The sequence below is a fragment of the Sesamum indicum genome, linkage group LG11, assembly GCF_000512975.1.
Source record: "Sesamum indicum cultivar Zhongzhi No. 13 linkage group LG11, S_indicum_v1.0, whole genome shotgun sequence".
NCBI classification, from domain to species: Eukaryota; Viridiplantae; Streptophyta; class Magnoliopsida; order Lamiales; family Pedaliaceae; genus Sesamum; species Sesamum indicum.
The window spans coordinates 15,028,933-15,050,873 of NC_026155.1; the positions used below are offsets into that span (position 1 = coordinate 15,028,933).

Sequence of the window (21,941 nt, forward strand, 5' to 3'; positions counted from 1 at the left end):
TAGATGTGTGCTGGGCAAAGACGTAACCAATCAACACCATAACAAAGTTCAACTCAGCAGTAAGCAGTGGCATCAACAGTATACTCTTTAAGTAACTTCAAGGACCTGCTCTTACCTTGTGAACAGAAATTCAGGAAATGTATAGTTTACAACAGCATGCAGTTTGCCATTCTAAACTCGTGCAGCTGTCAGCAAGAATTACAAGCGCCTTGATATGACATACAAGGCATCCAACATCGATCAACCAAGTTGATTCTCAATGAGAATAAAATCTCTGGAAAGAGAATTCAAAGTTTACAAACAATAATAACGGAATTATACAAATACTTCATTTAATCAGTTTCAAAAGCATCAATTGAACTTGGTATCCCTATTCTTAGTGAAGGAAAATTTATAAACCATGAAGAACTTGATCAATTTGATGATGATGCTCCGACTCGATTGGTTTTTCCTTAACTCTGAGCAAAAGAAATCGTGATCATGTACAAGCAAGAGAAGTTATTGCTAATAATCCAATCAGGCCATCATGATTCATGAAGGCCAAGACCAGGATGGACAAATAAGCTATTAAGTACCAATTGTACTGCAGTAGCAAATATCCATTTCTGAAATATCAGATGTGTCTCCATCAGAATGCGCCTCAATAAACACATCTATAGAAGCTTTTTCCTTTTTCCACTGGCTTTAATGTATTAAATTCTTCAACAAGAAGAATATGAAGAGTTAACAACTTGGCAAAGTTCCTTACTAAACACATTTATAAAAGTTTTTTCTTCTTTTCAATGCCTTTAATTTATTAAATTTTTCTGCAAGAAGAATATGAGGTGGTAACATTGCCAGCAGTTCCATACAAACAATTTCAGGAAAGTGGCACAACCTCATTTGGAAGTGCAAATGAACTTTTCAGCATATTTATCGAAGCTATCTGATAATTACATGCACAAACCAATTAAAGAGGTTCACAAATTTAAATGAAGCTATCTTTTTAATTACATTGCACTATGTCAACACAAATTTTGCTGAAGAAGAATTATGAAAACTTTAACTATGACTTTTCTTATAAAAGAAATAAATACATACGGAATTGGAGGGTCACAATACCAGAACAACTATTTTGTTGGCAGAAAGGGGAAAGGGGAACTGGAAATTGAGAAATGCTACAGAAGTAGATAGCTGTTACCAGTCACCACCACTGATGGACTAGAACTCCACTTTTTCTGAGAGAAGTAAACAAATTCAAGCACTGCCCATACGTTTTTTGGTACTTCGCCGTCCTCTCACCTGGACAACACTTCTGCCACCTATTATAATGGCATTCAAGAAACAGCTCATCAATCAAGCAAATAGCTCCCGTTTCAAACAATCTGGGAATCAAGTCAAATTCAGTCCCTTCCACGTCCATCTTCATAACCACATAGTCCCTCTCCGACACTGTATTCATCAACCAATCAGCAAAATCAAATCCTTGAATCTGATCGACATTACCAGATGATGTAGAACCATCAGAGGACTGAACCGGTTGAATCCTGCCCATTCCTCTGCCTTTCTCCACTTCTTTGTGACCAGGGTCCCCATTAATCTCAAAATACAAGGTCTCATTCCTTACCCAAGCCGCATAGGGCAGTAAAGTAACCCCTTTCTTGGACTTATACTGATCATGGAAAGTCTTATCTGCTTCAATTGCATAAATCTCAAATGTCTTGTTCTGCTTTGGGTATTGCTTCCTAAACCAACTCACGATACTTGAGCCGTAGCTTCTAGCTCCAACATCAACATATACATACTTTGGCTTAAAACTAATATCAACCATTGAAGGCAAATACTTTATCTTCTGGACATTTTTCTTGAGTGTAATCCACGGTTTTTTGGGTTCTTCCTCTATCAGAGGCTCTGCCTTCCTTATCAAATCCAGCTTATAACTTGGAACCGAGCATTTATTCACTGAATCACTACTAGAGCTTTCAATAATTCCTTTGGAATTCACCGCTTCACTAAATTTTTGCAGAACAATTTCTCGAACAAATGGCATTTTGGAACCAAACCCACCAAAATCTTGACTCTTTACCAATCTACAAAAATTGAACAAACCAAGTAAAGATTCAAAACTATAGGTATCGTTTGCCCCCGTGTGGACGACCAGAAACCCTTCGGGCTTCATCGTCCTCCCAATCTCCGCCGCTAAATCACCCGGCCTCACCGACTTTTCTACCACCCCACCTCCGCAGAAAACGAAATCAAAAGTCTCATCACCAAACGGCTGCTTAAAACCCTGGCCTGAAATCACCAAGGGCTTGAAACCTTTCTTAGAAATACCAACGGAATCCTCCACGCCGATCTCCTTCAGGGCGAAAACATCAGCTCCTGTGGCCGTGTCGACACATAGGGTTTTAAAATTAGGGCTCAAAATGGCTTCAGACATCAGATCCTGAAAAACCGAGGAGTAAAACTGCACGGCTTTTTGGAAACCTTCCGTTGCCCATAGATCGGGGATTTTCTTGGGCGTCAAAGGCGCCTCTTTGCCGGATGATGAAATAATAGCAGACGAAGAGGATGTCGCCAACTGCCCTACTCCGGCAACGACGTTGAAATTCTCCGGTAAGGTGAAGAAACAGAAATCACCGACGTCACAGGATTCACCACGGATTGTGACCACGTAAGCAAATCGCAAAGCGATCACAAGCACGCAGAATAGAAACAAACGCACCAGAATATTTCTCAAAAAGCTCGGCTTCCCCCCACTCGGCTCCATCAAAAACAAAACAATCAAAAAATTCAAAAAAAAAAATAAAAGAAAAAAAGAATCCTTTTTGCTGTGATAAAATGTATGTATAACAGTATACTTATATCTCCGAAGAAGCCAAAGTCGAAAAAAGAAAGAGGGCAGAAAATTATACGACTATCGAGAGCAGAAACGAGCAGAAGTGTGGTTAGCGCCGACGAGAGAGCAGACGGGGGATGGATAGGAAAAGGGCAAATTGAAGGTAAATGGAAAGACAAAACGGGAACACATACTGCGGCTGAATGGTTCCAAACTCAGTTTGGTGAGCTGATGAAATTTCTGCTCATAGTATCTGTCACTATTATCACTAATTCTTACCAGTAATAAAACTTGATTCTGCAAGAAAGAAGGAAACAAAAAAGTAGTGAGAGAAGGAACAAAGAGTGTAGGAATGAATGGGGAATTTGGTTTTAGTTTTGGGAGGAGAAATGAAGAAATTGCTAGATAACGCGGTGGAGAAGACGACGGGGGTGGGTGACTGAAGGAGCCGGTTGACTTGGCGAGCCCATTGGGTACTTATCACATGCGCCTACCCCTTCACACACCTTTAATCATTCATTCATCAATCAATCAAAATACCTTATTCTTCTAATTCTATTTTAATAATCTCAATATTATTATTAAATCTTTTATTATTTTTTCTAAACTCTTTTATAGGTTAATTACTTAAAATGAATAATGTGGATGTGTTTTTTTTAATATAAAACTAAAAATTATATTTGATTATTTATTTTGTTGTTGTCTGTTTTTTTTTTTTTTTGAAAAAAGAAAAAAGAAAAAGAAACTGATAGGAAGAAATGTGATTGGTGGGGTTTGGGGTAGGAAATTGTGAGCGGATGCATGTTAGAGTTTTTGGTGAGAAGATGCCACGCGGAGAGATAAGCTGGAAAGGCGAGTGCTGTGTTGAAAGTGGGACTAGGTTTAGGGATAAATTACAGTTGTGCCACTAGACAGCTGGAATTTCGGGATTCTGCTTGCCGGTGTCCCCTCCCGTCTGAGTTGGGGGTGGGGGAGTGCTTTTACCGTTAATTTCGTTTGCTTTCTCTAATTTCAAGAATGGTTCATGATTTATTTAGTTGAGGGTTTTTAAGGACAATAAATATATGGTTTTGTGTGTCCAAATATTACATCAATTACGGATAAAAATAAGAATAATTTCTTTATTTATTCGTCATACAAACTTGATTATTTCACTCAAAAATTTAATACTTTATCTTTTGGGACAATATTTATGAAAATCAAATATCTATTTTTTTTAAAAATGAAATTTTGTTGCAATTTCAGACATATCTTAAATGGATTGGGCTTGTCATTAGTACATATACATTGATATGTAAGAAGTGAAGCTATGACCTACATTTTGGAAATTGAAAGGAACATAAACTAAAAATCTGGTTTCTTCCATATAATTATGATTAGAAAAAATGGAATGTTGGAGATTTTAATGGTGATGTCATTGTTAATATTTCATTTTGGAGCATTAACAAAGAAAAGGATTGATAGGAATAGGATGATACAAGTTGTTATCAAATTCAATGTTGCAATTCAAACCAGAAATAAATTTAATGTTGCGTGTAGTTGTTAGATCCAATTCACTTCCACTCCATATAATTAATTTAATTTGTTTCCCAAGAATGAATCAAGTTTCAAGTTATCCATAATTATGATGATAACTAAGGGGCAACTGTCAATTGGCAATTGCAACATTAATTACTATTAGAGTGGTGAGTGAGGGAAGAAGGCAGAGGATAGGAATCTGTGTCCAATCCAACAACTAATTAAACACTGTAATAATTAAGTATGGTAAAATTGAAATCCCAAGATGTGCGTTAATGAGCGAATCAAATACCGTATTGGTAAAAGAAAGGAGGATAGATAGATATTAAGGAAAAACGCATCTGCTTGTTAAAGAAATGGGCCATTCTATGGAATATTACACCTTTTTTTCCCTTTATATATCTATTCTATTATTACATATATTTGTAATAATTGGTAGCTGAATATTAAACAATACTTTCCTTATTTTTCAACTCCACCTTTCTAATTTTCAAACTTTTCGTATTTAATTTCCAAAATTCAAAATATTTATACTAAATAATAATGCTCGAATGAATGATGTATTTTCTAACAAAATTTAAGATATACCCTTTCCTTATTTTTCAATTTCTAAATTTGATAAGTTGAAATTTCTCATTTTTGAATTTTATTCATTACAAGCTCCCCACAATCATTATTATATTTTATTGTCAACATTTTTTTCCATCTTTATTATTTCAAAGGTATATAATTTATTTTTGTAATATAAATACATCATCTCCTCCCCTTTTTAGATTGTCTTTTTAGTTTATAAAAGTAATATTTATTCAATTATTTCAATTGCTATATCTCTTTGTATATATATTATGAGTTTTTTTTAAAAAAAAACAAAAATTTATCTAAAAACAACCATTTCATTTTATTTTTATAAAATATCTTCTAATTATTAATTACTTTAATCTGTGCTATGCACAAGACACACACTAGTATATATATATATATATATATATAAGTGGTTTTTAAAATTTTCAAATAATTACTCGTTTTATTTTTTATTTCTGTTATAAGCTTATTATTTTCTATCAAATACACTAAAAAATTAGGGTGATTTTTTCATAGAGAAACCTAGTTGTATTTCCATTTCATTTTTTTATACTGACAGACAAAAAAAAACTTGTGATTGTAAGTATTCAAAGAGAAAAGGAGAATTCTTAAGGAGGGCTGTGGTCTTCTTTGGATAAAAAGTTTAGAGGAGACTGCCTGCCGACCTACCCAATTCACAGGAATGACAAGAAAGTAGGATATGATGAATGGTGTGTTGAGTTTGTGTATTCTATGCTGCTGTCGGCAGTACAATTCAGGAATGAATTTCCCATTCAGATCATATTCAAGTAACCCTTTCTTTATCCATCAAACCACACAACACAGGTTTCATCTTTGGCTTAATACTCTGTTCAGCCTTTTCTGCTGGATCACAAATTGACGCAGGTCTGGAATAAATTAGTAAATTGGGAGAAACAAACAAGAAGATGAAGAGATTTTCCGTTTCTTTACATAGATGAAGCATCATTGGCAGGAAGTGCCATTTCAATATTTGAAGGCATTAATATGTTGAAGCCATCCGCAGCAGTGGATATCACCATTCCAGGTATCTGTGAATGCCAATGAACTTCTTTCAAGTCCTTCTGACCCTGCACCATCAAAATATTTGACTGTCACATTTCGTACGGCAAATAGATTTTCTATTTACGGCGGAGAAGCTAAAAGAGTCATCACCTGATGAACAAATAGAAGTTGTGGTGGCAAATCTGTAGGGGCATTTACTTGTTCCTTTGTCTGCGCCTTGAACTCAGCCTCCTCTTCTTCATCTCTCTCCAGAGAAAGGTCCCATATTCTGAGATAAGAACGACGATTGTCAAACAAAATGCAAGTTAGAGGGTCATCATACAGAGTACTATCCAGAGGCTTCTTACGTTAGTTGATTGTCTGATGAAGACACTGCCAAGGTGGAGGCCTCATGTGGACTCCACTCAATGGATGTAATGGGATGTTTATGGTACTCAAAATGTGCAACTACAGAGTCCCCTTCCTGCGCAAACAGAACAGATAGTTGGAAAGGAAAAACAAAAAATAAGCAAATCTGTGTCTAATATGAATACACGGATGAACAAGTTCTTCTTTTGTTGCTTCCCCATTCAAAGTGATAAAAAAGGTAAATGAAAACCAGGACTACTGGCCTGCACCTAATTAAATTCTGGAGAAGTTTATACCATACAGTACCTTTAGCAATCTAAGATCCCGAATGGAAAATGACCCATCATCACTACCAGATGCCAGCATACAGCTTGCCAGGCTAGTAAAAAAGATAAACAACATAAATCAGGATACTCAGAAAATCCCAGTAGGATACCGTGGCTCAATAAAGGATGTTTAAGCACCTGTTCCATGTTATCACATTTACATCAGCTTTATGTGCTTTAATAGAAACTGCAGGAGACTTTCCCAGACGGATATCCCAAATTGCAACATTTCCATCAACAGAGCATGAGGCAAAGACATATGGTTCTGTAGGACTCCACTGTAAATAAGTAACAAACAATTATAACATAACAGATGGCAAGATTCAGAAAATATCAAGGGAGTGCAAATGTGATTGTACCTGTAAGTCTTCCACGCTTGCAGTATGACCAACAAAAGGATTAGGATCAATATTCCATGTTGAATCTGATGCTGGCTCCCATAGATGAATACAGTTTTTGCAATCCCCTGCAAGTGTAAAAGCACAAAACCAAAGAGCACAAAAATCAGAAAGTGTTTTTTCCAGTAATGCAATCAGATACTGTCGATAATAAGTGGAAAGCAATCATGCTATACCTGACACGAGCCTTCCAGCAACAAGAGGACTCCAGTCTATGGCATAGCCTTCATCCTTGTGTCCACTAAACTTAACTAAAGGAGCTTGATTGAACACAGTGGATCCTCCGTGTATAGCTTCTCTATCTGATTCTATTAAAGCATTTAAATGAGAGCCGAAGTCCCACACCTGACAAGCATCAACAGTACTAAGAAGAACTAGCATATATTAAGCATTTACAATATTTTATGGGTTTAGATTACTTAAGAAAAATAAAGATTGATTGCCTTACTCTCTTAAAATTTCTAGAACTTTATGCTGCATCAAGGTAACAAATTACTTTCACTTCACTCAATACACAATGAACATGAGAGCCAATTACCATTTTCTTCAGCATACAGGACTCATGTTTTCTGTACTTTCACTTTTTAGTGATACTATATAAATAATACTGTGCCAAAACTAATATATGAGATATCTAAGACTACAAAAGCTTAAAGTTCTTGCATTATGCACAGAGCTGAACAAGGCAAACCCAAGCTGAGGTGATACACAAACTAAACCAAGTCCTATGGGGCAGAAATTTACCTGAACATGACCAGTATCTGCCCATGATGCACAAATATGAGGATTTTGTCGCATAGCACGTATGCGGTTCACACCACCTTCGTGAGACACTTTGCGTAGCTGTCGGTTCATTAAGAGAAAATAGAAAAAGACTCAGAAGGAGTGTGGAAAAGTATGCGTAGAATCAAATCACTGCAGCTCTACATCAGTATACCTGCAAAATTGGGGACCCAGATCCACCACCATGCTCTTCATCATCCTCATCACTATCACTACTCTCACTATCCATGTCAGAACCATCTCCGTTTGCCTTGTTTGGCACTAATTCACGTCTCTTGCCAGAAATATTTAATATCTTAAATATTCCGATAGAGTTCCAGGAAGCTCTCTCTGCCTACCAGTGGGGATATGTAAAATTGGTTAACAGAATATTTGAACAAAAAATCAGAGACAAAAGTCATACTCTAAGCATGTCATGGTTTGTGCCTGATTCAATGAAAAAGCCTAACATCTCGGGAAAAAAGATGGGTGGTGTAATTATCAAACACGCGCCATCTTCTTATTACATAAAAACTTGCATGTATGTCCCTATATGACTAATATTAGCATTTACATACCAAGATCACCATATATGTATTCATCTGCATATTCACTCAATTAACTACAAATCATACACATGTGGGCAAAGATTCAACATTTACCTGTGTTCCGGCGACACAATACACGGTATGTGGAAACTCAGTACGCACCAAGCCCAATGAATCACGCAGTACATCAAAACTACCCAAGTGAAAGTAAATGATCAGTTCCACATTCACATGCATCTTCATGATAAAAAAAAAAATTAACAAAGAGAGCCATCAATATTGAGATCACATTACTACATGAAGTGTTAGCTAATAAATATAGTTGCTTGTAAGTGGATTTAGTATAGCTCCCAAGTTCAACCTTTTCTTACAAGCATACCAATTTAACCCCCATAAAAGGGGGTCCAAACCCAATAATTTATATTGATATGTCCCCAAGAACAGTGATATCACAGTTTCTATCAGCATGCATGGACATATACATAGAAAGCTGCAGTATCCAATAAGGTGGCATGTTATATTAAGCATTCTTGTTAATACAAACCGTCAGCTGAAATTTCACTACTTAACATAAACGAAATTGTGTACCGACCCCACCTACAAAATAAAATAAAGAAGAATAGATAGATAAACGCACAGAGAGAGTACTAGGACCCAGCAATATGGCAAGAAAAAGGAACAAATTGGAAAATTACCTCAAACAAGGCCAACCTATGTGAAAAGCATGCAGAGTATTGTAAGCCGAAGGATCACACTGAAGCTCCTCTCCTTCCTCCAATTTGTCTACACCAGGTTGCCACACCTTTGCCGCCACCGAAGGCGCCGAACTAGATGATGATCCTTCACCTTTCTTCGAACCCTGTTAAAGTTGCCAATTTTTTTTACGGTAAAAACAGTCCCACTATTCAGCAACAACTTATATTGAGAAAATTCAAAAATTTAAGGGAAAAAAACATACTTGAAAAAAATACTCAATTCGAATAAAAAAAGATTGGATTTTGGACCTTGTTCTTGCGTTTTGCCTTTTTGGGATTCTTTAAGCTCCGAACCATCTTTAAATTTTGAAGATACACGAACGAGAGCTCACGGTCGGAAGAGTGGAGAAAGGGATTTGCAGAAGGGTTTTGGGATTAGGGTTTATACTTGATTGCCTTGGGAAATAAATAGAAAAACCCCAAAAAGATTGAAGCAGATATGGGCTGGCCCAAGGGATTATCGAAACATCCCTATAGAGGCCCAAATAAACGTGCTCTGAATTGAGAATTGGGCTGAGCTTAAATTTTAGTTTAATCGAAATTAAATTTTTTCAATACTGATTTTTTTTCTTTCTCCTTTCTTAGATAATGTGTAAATAAATAAAAAAATTTAATGAAAAATTTTTGATGAAAATATTGGTCCACAAACTTGATTATTAGAAACGAACTCCAATCCAATATATTTTCATTTGGCTCTTCAAATAGATGGTGAGGATTAATCTTAATCTTATAGTGAGTAGTTTTCAAAAACTCTTGTTGTGCATGATGCGTAGTTTTAAAATTTTCAATATTGATTTTTTTTCGTTCTCCTTACTTAGATAAAAGTTTCTAAACTTATATATAGAACTTTTTAATCTTCTCTTAGTATTTAAATTGGTCTAAAACTATCCACAAATTTTCCTATTTATATAAAATATTCTAAATTTTTTTAATATTCTTAATAATATTTTTAATATTAACCACTAATCCTCTACGTCATTTTGAAAATTATTCATTTTTTTTCTAAAAAAATAAAAAAAATTCTATCAGTTCAAGATATTTAAAATTCAAAAACATCGAGTCATGTACATAGTGTAAGAGATGAAGGTGACGTTCACATTCGATTAACTCAGATACAAAATTAATTATTCATGATAATACAATTATGAGATCAATCTTATCGTTTACTAAACTCGCTTTGCTTTTGAAAATTATGTCAATATTTGAAATGATTTCTATAAAAAGATAATATTAATAAGGACTATAATGCATAAAAAAAATCAATTTTTTCCGACAAATCAACATAATAACAATGATGCGATAAGTATCAGTCTGAAAGGGCCGAGGAAAGATGTAAATATGCATGTAAAGAGTATGAAGTAGACGTACTCTGAAGAAAAGAGCCATACCGGTGTGAATAAAATTTCCGACCAAGCTTCTCGAGCTGTCTCCCACAATTTTCTTACAGGATAGACGCCATTAACGCAAAAATTACAGGGATCTTCTCTCCATTCCTTGGGATATTTCTCCCTGGCATCCACTGCCTCCAAACACTAAATGTGATTTACAAAGTGATCACCTGGAGATCGCATGTTAAATTTTTTTTCCCCTTTTTCCCTTCAATATTATTACTTGTGTATAACTCAACCTTCACTCGTAAGTATCATTATTGTTCTATAGTTAGTTTCATTGGGTTAAATAGTAAAAAAGTTTGAAATAACATGAGAAGTGAGCAGAGCACAAACAGGGGATTAAGCTTTAATTGTAGAGTGGAGTTGAATCAGAATTCAAGTCAACTCACCCTTGGAAACTTGGGTTGTCAGTTACGCATAGGGAACAGTACACTACCAAGATTCCTTAACTTGTTTGCTGTTATTATAACCTATGGTTTTCTACACTTTTCCAAACCCCTATCCACCTACCAATCAACACCTGACATCTCAATTTGAAGGGAAGTAAACTTCAATCTGCCAACTACTCTACGCCCGAATCACGTATTCACCAGCCAGAGAAAATTATAAAATAAAACGGGGAAAAAGACAGCTTCAGATAAAACGGAGGCTGAGTTGTCAGTTTGATAGAGAATACAAGTTGGAACTTAATGAGATAGACAACAGCTCATTTGCTTCTTCTCTTCAATTTCTGCCTCTTTTTCTTACACACCAAAACAGCATTTCTTGTTCTCGAAATTTCTAAAAGTAATCTAAGTTTTCTTGATTGATAGAGACATTGTTGCATCAGTTGGAAAGTTGAAGCAGTTATGTCGAATCCCGATGATTCCAATCCAGAGAAGGTCACACCGTCGGCGCCGGCCGCCGTAGATATGGAGAGCAGGGCAGTGGGCGGTGGTGGAGTCTCCAACATAGTGAGTCGGTGGAAGCGAGAAGATCTTCTGAAGAGAGGCTCAATCGCCTCGCGGGGCTTCGGCTTCGTTTTCTCTTTTCTGGCTTTCATCATCATGGCTACTAATAAGCATGGCGATCGGGAAGATTTTGATAAATATGAAGAATACAGGCACACTTTCTTGCTGTTAATTATTTTTTCTTTATGTTGTTTGTCTACTGTTTGATCCTCCAAGATTAATTTTGATTTTCCGATTTCCAGGTATGTATTGGCAATAGCAATTCTGGCAACCTTGTATGCTGGATTGCAAGCCTTGAGACAAATTCATGAACTTTCCACCGGTAGAGAGATGTTTTCGCGGCAGAACTTGGCCGTGGTGGATTTTTTTGGTGATCAGGTTGGTCTTCCTTTGCACTTTTCTTTGACAATTTTATTTGAGATGCAATTATGTTTTATACTTCATCTACATCATTTTGTTCCATAGTACTGAAATTCGCTGGAAATGGTCTGAATACATAACAAAATGATCTACCTTTGATGTCTAAAAATAGTAAGCATTTAACTTACCTTCTAGGTGGTCTCAACTCCAATCTGAATTTTCATATATGAGAATTTTCTACCTGAGTTCAAGTGATTTAGCCCCTTGTTTCTGGGCAAAGAATTCAAGATCATAAGATAAAAGAAAAATTAAGGCAATTTGGGAGAATTTTCTGTGCTTTCTTTGTCTCTAGATAACCACAGTGAAGTTTCTGGAATTTTGCAGATTGTGGCATACTTGTTGATATCAGCAGCCTCATCTGCTGTACCTTTGACAAACAGAATGAGAGAAGGGGCAGATAACGTATTTACCGATGCCTCAGCATCAGCAATCAGCATGGAATTCTTGGCTTTCTTCTCCTTGGCGTTGTCGGCTCTCATTTCTGGATACAAACTCTCTAATCAATCCTACATCTAATCACCATTCACATGATTTTTTGTGTTATGTCAATATTCTTGTTCATGTAATTCATGTTTATACAAGGAGGGCAGTTGCTTTCTGCAGATGCATTGCTTTGTAAATATATAGTTGTAAAGTGAAGATCCTCTAAAGAACGGTTTTTTTTTTTTTTTAAATCTTTTATTTTTTTTTTTTTTTTGGAAAGGAAAAAGAAACACTTCTGTAATATATATTGTCATGTCTGTATTTATTACCTTGGAGCCAAAACTTGGTGGTTTGAGAAGTAACAAAAATTTATTAAGGAGAATTTCAATACTTCTGACAGAGGAATCAGCCTACTGAAAACTTCTCTGAGAATGAATATAAAGCCCCTAACACATTTTTTTTGTTCTATTTTTCTTCTTTGTGGAACTAAAACGTATATGCGGCCACTGTCCAGCTTCAATGACGGCAGAACTAATGAAAAAATACCCCCTAATCCCTATTGTAAGATTTACAACAAAATGCCAATATGATCACAAATTATTTGTCACACAACAGTAGCTAAGCATTTGCCAGTACCCAGGATTTGCTCCCAGGGCATCTTCAGTCTAGAAAAGAGTCAAAAAATGAGTCGTCTCCAGGTTCTTCTTTGGTTGTGGCCAGGGAATTCTGTCCCTGCTGCATCTGACTAATATAGGCACCTGCTGAGTTTCCAAAACCTGAAAATGCAAGACCATCTGTGTTCTGAAGCATCTGAAGAGAGTATGGTGTTTGGTTTTGCATCGTTTGCATCCCAGTTGGGTTGGGGAAGTTCATCCCATTAGAGTTGCTGCTCATGGCAGACGGCTTTAGAGTTGTGTTCATGGCTGGTTGTCTGCTCATATTGTAACTCCCACTACCTCGTGCTGCAGGGACATCATGATTGTGCTTCCCTTCATATGTGGTGATCACTGCCCTTGAGTCGTGGCATGCTCGTTCCACATGTTTCCTAACCGAACAGCCATTAGAAGTGCATTTGTAGTAACTCCTGCAAAACGTAGGAATAGGTGAGATTAAGGTACAATATTTGAATTCCTTTTGTTATTACTTGAATATGCCGGCAGTTGGTGTTCACCTAGGATTTGGGTTGCCCTTGACCACTTTCTGTCCATACTTCCTCCATCTATAACCATCATCAAGAATGTCGATGTCGCTTGTTGTCTGAACTACAACTCTAGGTTCTCGAACTGTTCTACTTCCAGAAGCTGACACCCCCTCATTCTCGTTTTCCCCCTTCCTGAGAAATCACATTAATATTTTAAAATACGGATTCATTCTTCTTCTTCATTCGTTGTGTTCAATTTATCATTTCAAAAAATAGAGTTTTATGCTTACCATCTCTTGGCTTCAGGCTCACTCTCATCATCCTCTCTTGAGTTACTCATCGAGGAGCCCTGTTCAAAATCATCATCGCCAAAAGAAGCTGATGAATTCTCTGGGGTTGTCTCGCCCTGCTTCCGAGCATTTTCAAACAATGAGTTCGAGTGGTTACTGTACTCCTGATTCTGAATCAAGTTGGAAGATGATCTTCTAGTGGATTGGGGCTTCGGATGGTTGTGGCATCCTTTATACACTATCTCGGTAATATGTCCATCCAGATTCTGTTCGACCTTCTTCTTGGTAGGACAGTTTGGGAAAGTGCACTTGTAATAACTACGAGGATTCGCGCTTCCCTTAACTTGCTTCTGTCCGTATTTCCTCCAATTGTAACCATCGTCTGATTTTCTCTGCTCCTTAACATATTGTGGTGGTTGAGAGTAATGCATTTGGCTAGGCGGCGGCGGGGCAGAAACACCGTGTACGTTTGTTTGAACTGTGGAAAGCTCTGGAGGAAAACTATGTAGTGGGGCAGGTTCTGATTTCAACCCAGAATTTAATGTTGAAAAATCAGGTTGCTTGTTAAGTGAATTGAACGTGCCATCTTCTTGTTGCCTTGTGAATGAATCCTGTTGGATGTTAACTGTCAGCAACCAGAGTTGACAATAATGAGCTGTAATTGTGATGATTGCTGTCATTAGTTGACATTAATATTAAGCTACCAATTGTTTTTTTCCTTGTGATCATAATTAATCTTCAACTTGTAATTGCTTTATGAAAGTAAAAGGTAGAGTTTGAGGAAGAATGGGTAAAACCGTAAAAGCAGAAGTAGGTATATGTTAGATTGAACTACCATGACAACATATATAGCAAACCTCTCTTTTATTTTTCAAGGGAAATATATAAATATTCGAAGTCGACATAGCAAAAAACATTTCAGAAGAAGGGAGATTGAGTTTATCTTTATCCATGGAAACAGCAAAAGTAACCACACACACACACATATATATATGTATAAGGTGTTGAATATTGATGAAAACATGAATAGTATACCGTTGAAGAATTGGAAGGCCTTGTTTGGGATAGGAAAGAGAAATCAGTGTAGTTGGTGGTGTCCTCCTTGTCCATGTCCTTGGAGGACAGCTCGGAAAAGGTTCCGGTGGTCGTTGGAGATTGAAGAACCTACGTACAGAAGAAGCACAAACAAATTAAGTGTCTAATCAGATGTGTGTGTGTGTGTGTAGTGATAGGAGATATATATATATAGAAGATGAGTTAATTGAAAAATGATTAGGTAGTGAACTTACATTAGAAGAGGAGAAGAGAGGAGAATGAAGAAGAATAGAAGGAAAGGAAAGATAAGAAGAAGGAGAAAGAGGAGGTGATATAGGGAGAGAAGCAGAAGCAGCAGCAGGTGGGAATGAGTTGTGCTTTGGTAACAGCACTTCATCATCAGAATTCAGACACCACTTACTACTGATTAGTGAACATTCTTCTTCTTCTTCATCAGCATCATGTTTACCAGTTGCAAGAAGATGAATGAAAGAAGAAGAAGAAGTCATATATAAATTTGAGAGGGTGGTGGGTTGGTGTTGGTGATGATGAATAGAGGTGGTATTATTAAGAGAAGAACAAGTGTTGAAGCAGCTGCCTCCACCTGAAACTGAAGAAGCCATTTGGAATTGGAATATGGAGAGAGAGAGAGATGGAAATGTGTGTATGTAAAGGTAATAATATATAATAAAATAGTTGGGTTTGAATTGTAGAGAAGAGCAACAGCTTCAGCTTGTTCTGAGAAGGCAGAAGAGAGGTTTGACTGGGGAAATATGATGTGTTGGTCAAAGGTTGTGGGTTTGACTGCGTCTCGGTCTGGATTGGGTGTGGGCTGTGGGTCTCGGCCTCGGCCAGACGGGAGATTGGAGAAGTCGGGATCCATCATCCATCATCCATCCATCCATCCATCCCTTCCCTTGTGGACGCTAATAATTATATACATGGAGTGGGGAAGATGAATATGCATGACGTGCATGCTTGTTCCCATATTATAAATGTATATGTATATTAATTAATTAATACTTTGTCCTCATTTTTACTCATAGGTTTTCTTTCTATACGCTATATATGCTCAAAAACAATGAATGAATAGCACTTAACTGCAACACATGTTTTCGAGTTAGTTGCGCGCGCAAACATTTTATGTAAATTTCGCCTTATAATTAATATTTTTGGTTCAGTCTTACTTATATTTCATAGCAACAACGAAAATCAAGAATGCAATACTAGACGTGGACATGGTCGGATATCCTCTTCCACACTCCGTACATCTATGCTCATGCGGATGGGATGGGGGATTTGTTCTTTTTTCTTTTTATTATATCATGATACAAATTTAAATTCAGTTTGACTTAGAATTAGTCCACTGTCTTTAGGCTACTATTTACACTATATTCACAACAAATCACAAAAAATATCACCATACAGTGCTGTCGAATTCATAATCCCTCAAGTTTCTCGTTTTTATCCAATGTAAAAGCGTAGTAGCACGCTCAGCTCAGCATCAGTTTTTTCACGTGCTATGCTTTCAAACTAGAAGCAAACATACATTTATATCCTTTACTGGAACAAAAACTCCATTTGCATTTTTGTTTTGTATGATAAATTTCCCCCAGACAACTCGAACAACAATCCTTTTGCAGCATCCACTGGCTATTCCAGTTCAAACTCGGAAAGGCACTCAGACAACCATATTTCTATATTGCCACGGAAAAACTTCGCATGGAAGGTCAAAGATTGAACAGCTTATGGTATCTTAAGTAGACTACTATTCAAGATACAGCAACAACTTGAATTCTGAGTTAGCTGACATGCTGCAAGTTCAAAAGTTACATATACTTTCCCTAGATAGCGCCATGATACAGGTCTTTACACTGTACCACTTAAATTTCAGGTGTCTCATATGATCACTAGCCAACCATCCACACCAATTCACTAGCATTCCGCACTGTTATCCGATCACTTCATTCTGCATCTGCCAACTGTAGTTTCCAGCACTTGGGATCTAACTCAGCCTGTAATTAGAAAAAAAAAAAAAAAAAGATGATCTTAGTTACAATAATTTCAGAAGGCAATCAGCCCAGCTATGGGTGGAAAATAACAAGATGAACAAGTAGCAAGAATTATGGAGCATCATGCACAAGCTAAAGTACCTGAAATATTTTTTCTCTCCACTGGAAAGTGCAGCCACGGGCCTCCAAATGTTCAAAAAGAAGTTGTGGCAATGAGGATTTGAATGAGGCCTGAAGCTTTACTTTAGTTAGTCCACCACATGCTAAGAGTGCAGCAGCCAGGCCACTGGAAGTCAGACCCTCCAGGTGAAGGACGGTCATGCTCTGCAGACAGCTGATACTTGCGAGGGACAAGAGCCCTACGTCCGTTACAGAGGTATAGGACAAATTTATCTGCACAATTGTTAATGTGAAAGTGATTATTGTTATTTGATGTCATTTTCCTTACAGGCAAAGATGTTTAACCAGGCGAAGAATGACAAAGGAAAATTGATTCTACCTGTTTGAGGTTCTGAGAGAAGTGAGCAAGAGGATTCATTCCTGCATCATCAATGCTGTGACATTTTTTTATGTCTAACTTGGCAAGTTGCTTGCATCCCACAGCAACAGCCGCTAGACCCAAAGACGTGATAAGAGGGCATCCTCGACTTTCCAGTGTTTTTAACTTTGGACATTTTGCCAATGACATGAAGGAACGGTCAGAAATGAATTTACAGTAGGCTATGTTAATCATTTCAATGCCAGAGCATCCACGAGCAATAGCCAAAATGCTTGAATCAGTAATTCCAGCTGATCTGGAGAGAAGAAAGAAGACAAATTATTATCAGACAAGAAAGATATTACCCAATATCAATCATTTAAGGTGCTTTTTCCCGAAAAGCAAGAACAGGAGACATCTTAGATTTACTCATAATAAACCGGTATAATGGTGCACATGATAGCACTAATCACAATATTCTGACCTGTATAAATCTAGCTCTTTGAGCTTTGAACAGCACAAGCCAATATGGATAAGCCCCTGATCTGTTATGTTGAGGCATATTCCCAACTTTAAGCTTGAGAGTTGTGAGCACCTTGAGATGGATTTCAGGCCTGCATGCAGATAAATTGAATTCAGCCCTAATAGGCAAATTAATAATTATTTCACTACTTGACATTAATTTGAGCAGAGCAAAGCAAGTTACCTTCATCATCTATTTCATTGTCTGTGAGGTCAAGTTCCTCAAGAAGCTGGCATCGCTGCCCTATCAAAACAAAAGCCTCGGCTGAAATCAAGGTGCACGATTCCATCTTGAGGGAGACAAGGGAGGTACAAGAATTTGTTATGTGGGCAAGCGAAACATGAGTTATCTTGCGGCAGCAGGTGATGTCTAGCTTCTTCAAGTCTTTATGTTTAGTTACAAGCACCGAGAGTCCTTCATCCGTCACGCCTAGGCACTTACTTAAGCTCAGTTCCGTCAGTGATACACACCAGTTTCCGATGGCTTTGAGCCCAGAGCATGTGACCTGGCAACCATCTAGTTTTATAGATTGTAACATAGAAAGCTTTTGCAAACTATCAGCAAGAGCAAGATCCACCTGAAAAATCAGTAGACAATGAGTTGAATTGAATATTTTAGGAGTAAATGAAGGGGAAAAAGATGCTGGAGACTCACACGAGAACCATATGATAAGATAAGTTGCCGCAGTGATCCAGCACCACTGGTTAGAGAAGACAAACCCACATGACTTACATTCTGACAACTTGACATATCAAGTGTCTGTTAAAATGAGAGTTGTTAGTTACTGGGGATTTACATAGAAGTACCAAAAGAAACTAACGTACCAAGATACAAACAGATCTTCAATAACTTTAAGCAAAATTAGTACCTCCAATGATATACATCCTAGTTTGTGAGCTGTGAGGCTGTCATCATCAATACCGAAACACCCTTCCAGAACCAGATCTTCGAGGTTTTGCAACTCCAAGATTTGTGATAAGCATTTATTGGTGATCTACACAAGAGAAAATAAGTAAAGACACAACGTCAATGTCTTACTCCATGATTTTGAAACACTTAAGAAAGTAACTTCAGAAACTTTGCTCACTGCAGTCGGAGTATTTTCCGTTCACATAAATTTTCAGGATTACATTACACTTGCAGAGAAATTGTTTTTCACTGAGAACAGTGAAAAATAGACAACAAAACCTTCAACATGCTTCCCAATCATATTAAGAGCACAGAAATCAATTTGGTACTAATAGAAACTACAATGGTTGAATACTACAGGCTACGACCAACATAGTTACCAACTTCCATACAGTCTTAGCAAAGAGATGATGTCCCTTATCTGCGTTTCTTATTGAAGCTATCTTAGAAATAACTATGAGAAAATCAATCTTTCCGCTGTGCAGATGAAAAAAAAAAAAGATAATACCTCTTTTCTATGTTTAAAACAGATACCAATAGATAAATCATTCGGAATAAAAATATAACAGCAAGTTCAGCGCATGTGTCCCACATTACGCCCTGTCAGCTCTTGAATGCATACGTAAACAAGAAACTCACTATTAAAATTTTTCTTATAAAACTTAAATAAGTCATTCCACAGGTCATGCCCAATAGAGTCAGTCAGTCATCTATGTCACCATATTCAGGGCACGTGTCTAGACATGACTTCTCCGGACAATATATCAGTTTCAAGACTTTCCACTTTAAGCAACATGTTCAATTAAATAGTTAGAAGAAAAAACTCAATAGATAAAGTAGAATATACAAATAAGAAATAAAGGCTCTGAAACAGCATGGATCAAGGACCTGAACGAGTAAACTAGCAGTGTATGCTACACATTAACTACATGTGAGCAAGATTAACCTTTAAAGGACAAAACTTTTAACTTTTTGTTTAAATAATGGAGTGCAGCCAATTAAGATCTTAGGCCTGTCAAGAATTGAAGTGAACCTCATACTCAGAAGAAATGCATTGAATTTCATCCATTCATTTCAGAAAAGATACATCATGGAAACACAACAAAGTTTCTGCTCGTAACAAGATATGTTTACTATTGGTCTCCTGTGACGAAAACGACCGGTGGGAAAACACAAAGCCAAGATTTGATGCATTCAACATCAGAGCTATGCCAAAGATTTTCAATCAGATATTAATCAACAAACAAAATTTGAAAGTCCTGTAACAAGTATAACAAAATCACAAGCGGAAAACATCAATTCAAAATTAATATTAAATCCACGAAATAATTGTATTACCGGCAAGTAAGAGAGATCCAAACTTCGCATATCCTTGCACTTAACAGCAATTAATCCCACCCCCAAGTCACCAATACCCAAACACCATTTCAGGCTAAGCAACCTCAGCTTCCGACACCCCACAGCAATACAACCTATCCCGATATCGGTAATAGATTTACACCTCACTAACCACAGCCTTTCCAAGTTCTTGGCTTCAGCTATCGCCGCTGCGGCCAAGTCCTTGAGTTCTGTGGCATTTGACAGATCAATCTCAACCAAATTCCTGCAATTCAAAGCCAAATTGGATAACCCCACATGAGAGAAAAACTTGGACCGAGAGAGATTAATTGACCTCAACATTTCTTTACAACTCCCAGATATTACACCGAGTGAAGAATCAGTAATCCTTGGACATAATGAAAGGTCAAGAGTTGACACATGAGGATATCTATTCAGAACTTTGGTTAAGTGTTCCGAACGAAGGGGTTTCAAGAATTTCCTATGACGAGACTCGATGGCATAAAACGACCTGCAAACAAGAGCGAAGGCCTTTTTATCAAGTGGGTTTTCATTGAGGAAATCAAGGATTATGAAAACTATCTCTTCACAGAGAAGATCAAAACGGCTCAAGTTAGGAGGTTCAGGGACTAATTTTTGCTTCTTCATTGCTGTAAAGATTGAAGCTTTGTGAGGGTATTGGGACTGCAGATTGGATCTTTATAGCTGAATCTATGAAAATAAGGCTGAAATTCTTCTGGGTTTTAGCTTTGAAGCCTAATTGAGAATAGCAAAGGGTAATGGGACCTTAGAGAAAAAGGGGTGTTGAACAAGAGTTACGGGTAAGGTATGGGGTAGATTATGAAGGTGGAGATGGTGAAATATACATACTAAATGTATGCATATGTATTATTATTATGATAGGGCGAGAGCTAGGGGTATTGTTGTTTGAAGCAAGAGCCGAAGAGGTGTTGCAGGAGTAGAAGTAACCGTTAACAGAAAAATACTGGCATGGATTTTGAGCAGTTGAGCAATAAGAACTGGAAGGAGGAAGAAGAATGTGGGGAAATTACAAGGTTGGCCTTGGCATTTTCCTAAACTTTTGGCAAATGATATCACCTACTCTTCTAAGGACATAAATACCCTCCATGGACTATGAGGTGCAACAATACAAAGTCAACTATATAAATATTCATTATTATCAACCAGTATAATTATTTCTTCTAAAAAAGAAATCAACTAGTAGTAGTACAATTATAACACTTAAATAAAAGTGACCATAAAATACTTTATATAATTCAAATTTTCGATATAACTCCGACAGTCAAATAATTTAAATGAAACAAGAAAATCTTAAATTCAAATATTTTTATTATCTTTTTGTATTAGATGCTTTCTTTTTCATAATTATATTTCCATTATTGATAAATATATGCAATTTACATAAACAAAAAAATTCGAGATAAAATTTTGAACAAGTACATCTATTTCTTGAACATTCTCTACCAATTCTGCAAGATTAAGAACAACCTTGTACCCTAATATGGGAATATAATAATAATTATATACAGGTCATACTAATACACATATTTATGTCTTTTATCTCATTTTCATCTTCTATTTTTAAATAAAAAATGGTAAAAGGAAATAAAGGGGGGAGGGGAGAGGGAGGGTATTGTGGTAATTTGGAGGAGGGATTGACAGTGCCGTACGGGAAAGGACAGAAAAAGGATGGGGAGGTTGACGAGGGCAGTTTGGGGAAAGGGAAAAGTGGGGCTTGCAACTAGGGGGGTCAATAAGTAGACTCAGTCATTCGGGGGAGAAAATATTTGAGGAAGGACATATCCGGACGTACCACTCTTTTATTTTTCTTTCTTTTTCCATAATAAATAAATATATATTCCCTCAAAAGCAATAAATAGTGTATTTTAATCATAATTATTATATATATAAATGGGGGGGGGGGGGGGGGCG

At 36.9% G+C, this 21,941-nt stretch overlaps 5 protein-coding genes across 5 annotated transcripts; 1 reads left to right on the top strand and 4 right to left on the bottom strand.

Moving 5' to 3' along the window:
* Positions 7 to 3,253, bottom strand: LOC105174622. The gene is made up of 2 exons (XM_020697730.1): positions 1,181 to 3,253; positions 7 to 274 (listed from the first exon to the last, which is right to left on the bottom strand). Exon 1 carries the CDS (start codon positions 2,747 to 2,749, stop codon positions 1,184 to 1,186), a length of 1,566 nt encoding a protein of 521 aa, XP_020553389.1. The 5' UTR covers positions 2,750 to 3,253; the 3' UTR covers positions 7 to 274; positions 1,181 to 1,183.
* Positions 5,784 to 9,460, bottom strand: LOC105174624 (glutamate-rich WD repeat-containing protein 1). Its single transcript, XM_011096784.2, has 12 exons — positions 9,328 to 9,460; positions 9,019 to 9,182; positions 8,438 to 8,516; positions 7,951 to 8,130; positions 7,758 to 7,856; positions 7,190 to 7,358; positions 6,975 to 7,081; positions 6,754 to 6,893; positions 6,596 to 6,668; positions 6,289 to 6,404; positions 6,092 to 6,209; positions 5,784 to 6,006 (listed from the first exon to the last, which is right to left on the bottom strand). Exons 1-12 carry the CDS (start codon positions 9,373 to 9,375, stop codon positions 5,866 to 5,868), a joined length of 1,434 nt encoding a protein of 477 aa, XP_011095086.1. The 5' UTR covers positions 9,376 to 9,460; the 3' UTR covers positions 5,784 to 5,865.
* On the top strand, positions 11,112 to 12,793 carry LOC105174625 (CASP-like protein 4B1). The gene is made up of 3 exons (XM_011096785.2): positions 11,112 to 11,571; positions 11,662 to 11,797; positions 12,164 to 12,793. The coding sequence occupies exons 1-3, from the start codon at positions 11,318 to 11,320 to the stop codon at positions 12,353 to 12,355; spliced, it is 582 nt and encodes a 193-aa protein (XP_011095087.1). The 5' UTR covers positions 11,112 to 11,317; the 3' UTR covers positions 12,356 to 12,793.
* On the bottom strand, positions 12,613 to 15,390 carry LOC110012813 (probable WRKY transcription factor 33). Its single transcript, XM_020697729.1, has 5 exons — positions 14,983 to 15,390; positions 14,729 to 14,857; positions 13,694 to 14,304; positions 13,434 to 13,595; positions 12,613 to 13,346 (listed from the first exon to the last, which is right to left on the bottom strand). The coding sequence occupies exons 1-5, from the start codon at positions 15,349 to 15,351 to the stop codon at positions 12,923 to 12,925; spliced, it is 1,695 nt and encodes a 564-aa protein (XP_020553388.1). The 5' UTR covers positions 15,352 to 15,390; the 3' UTR covers positions 12,613 to 12,922.
* LOC105174740 (F-box/LRR-repeat protein 3) lies at positions 16,410 to 20,986 on the bottom strand. The gene is made up of 8 exons (XM_020697728.1): positions 19,989 to 20,986; positions 18,610 to 18,735; positions 18,396 to 18,500; positions 17,925 to 18,318; positions 17,703 to 17,832; positions 17,240 to 17,534; positions 16,882 to 17,133; positions 16,410 to 16,743 (listed from the first exon to the last, which is right to left on the bottom strand). The coding sequence occupies exons 1-8, from the start codon at positions 20,634 to 20,636 to the stop codon at positions 16,693 to 16,695; spliced, it is 2,001 nt and encodes a 666-aa protein (XP_020553387.1). The 5' UTR covers positions 20,637 to 20,986; the 3' UTR covers positions 16,410 to 16,692.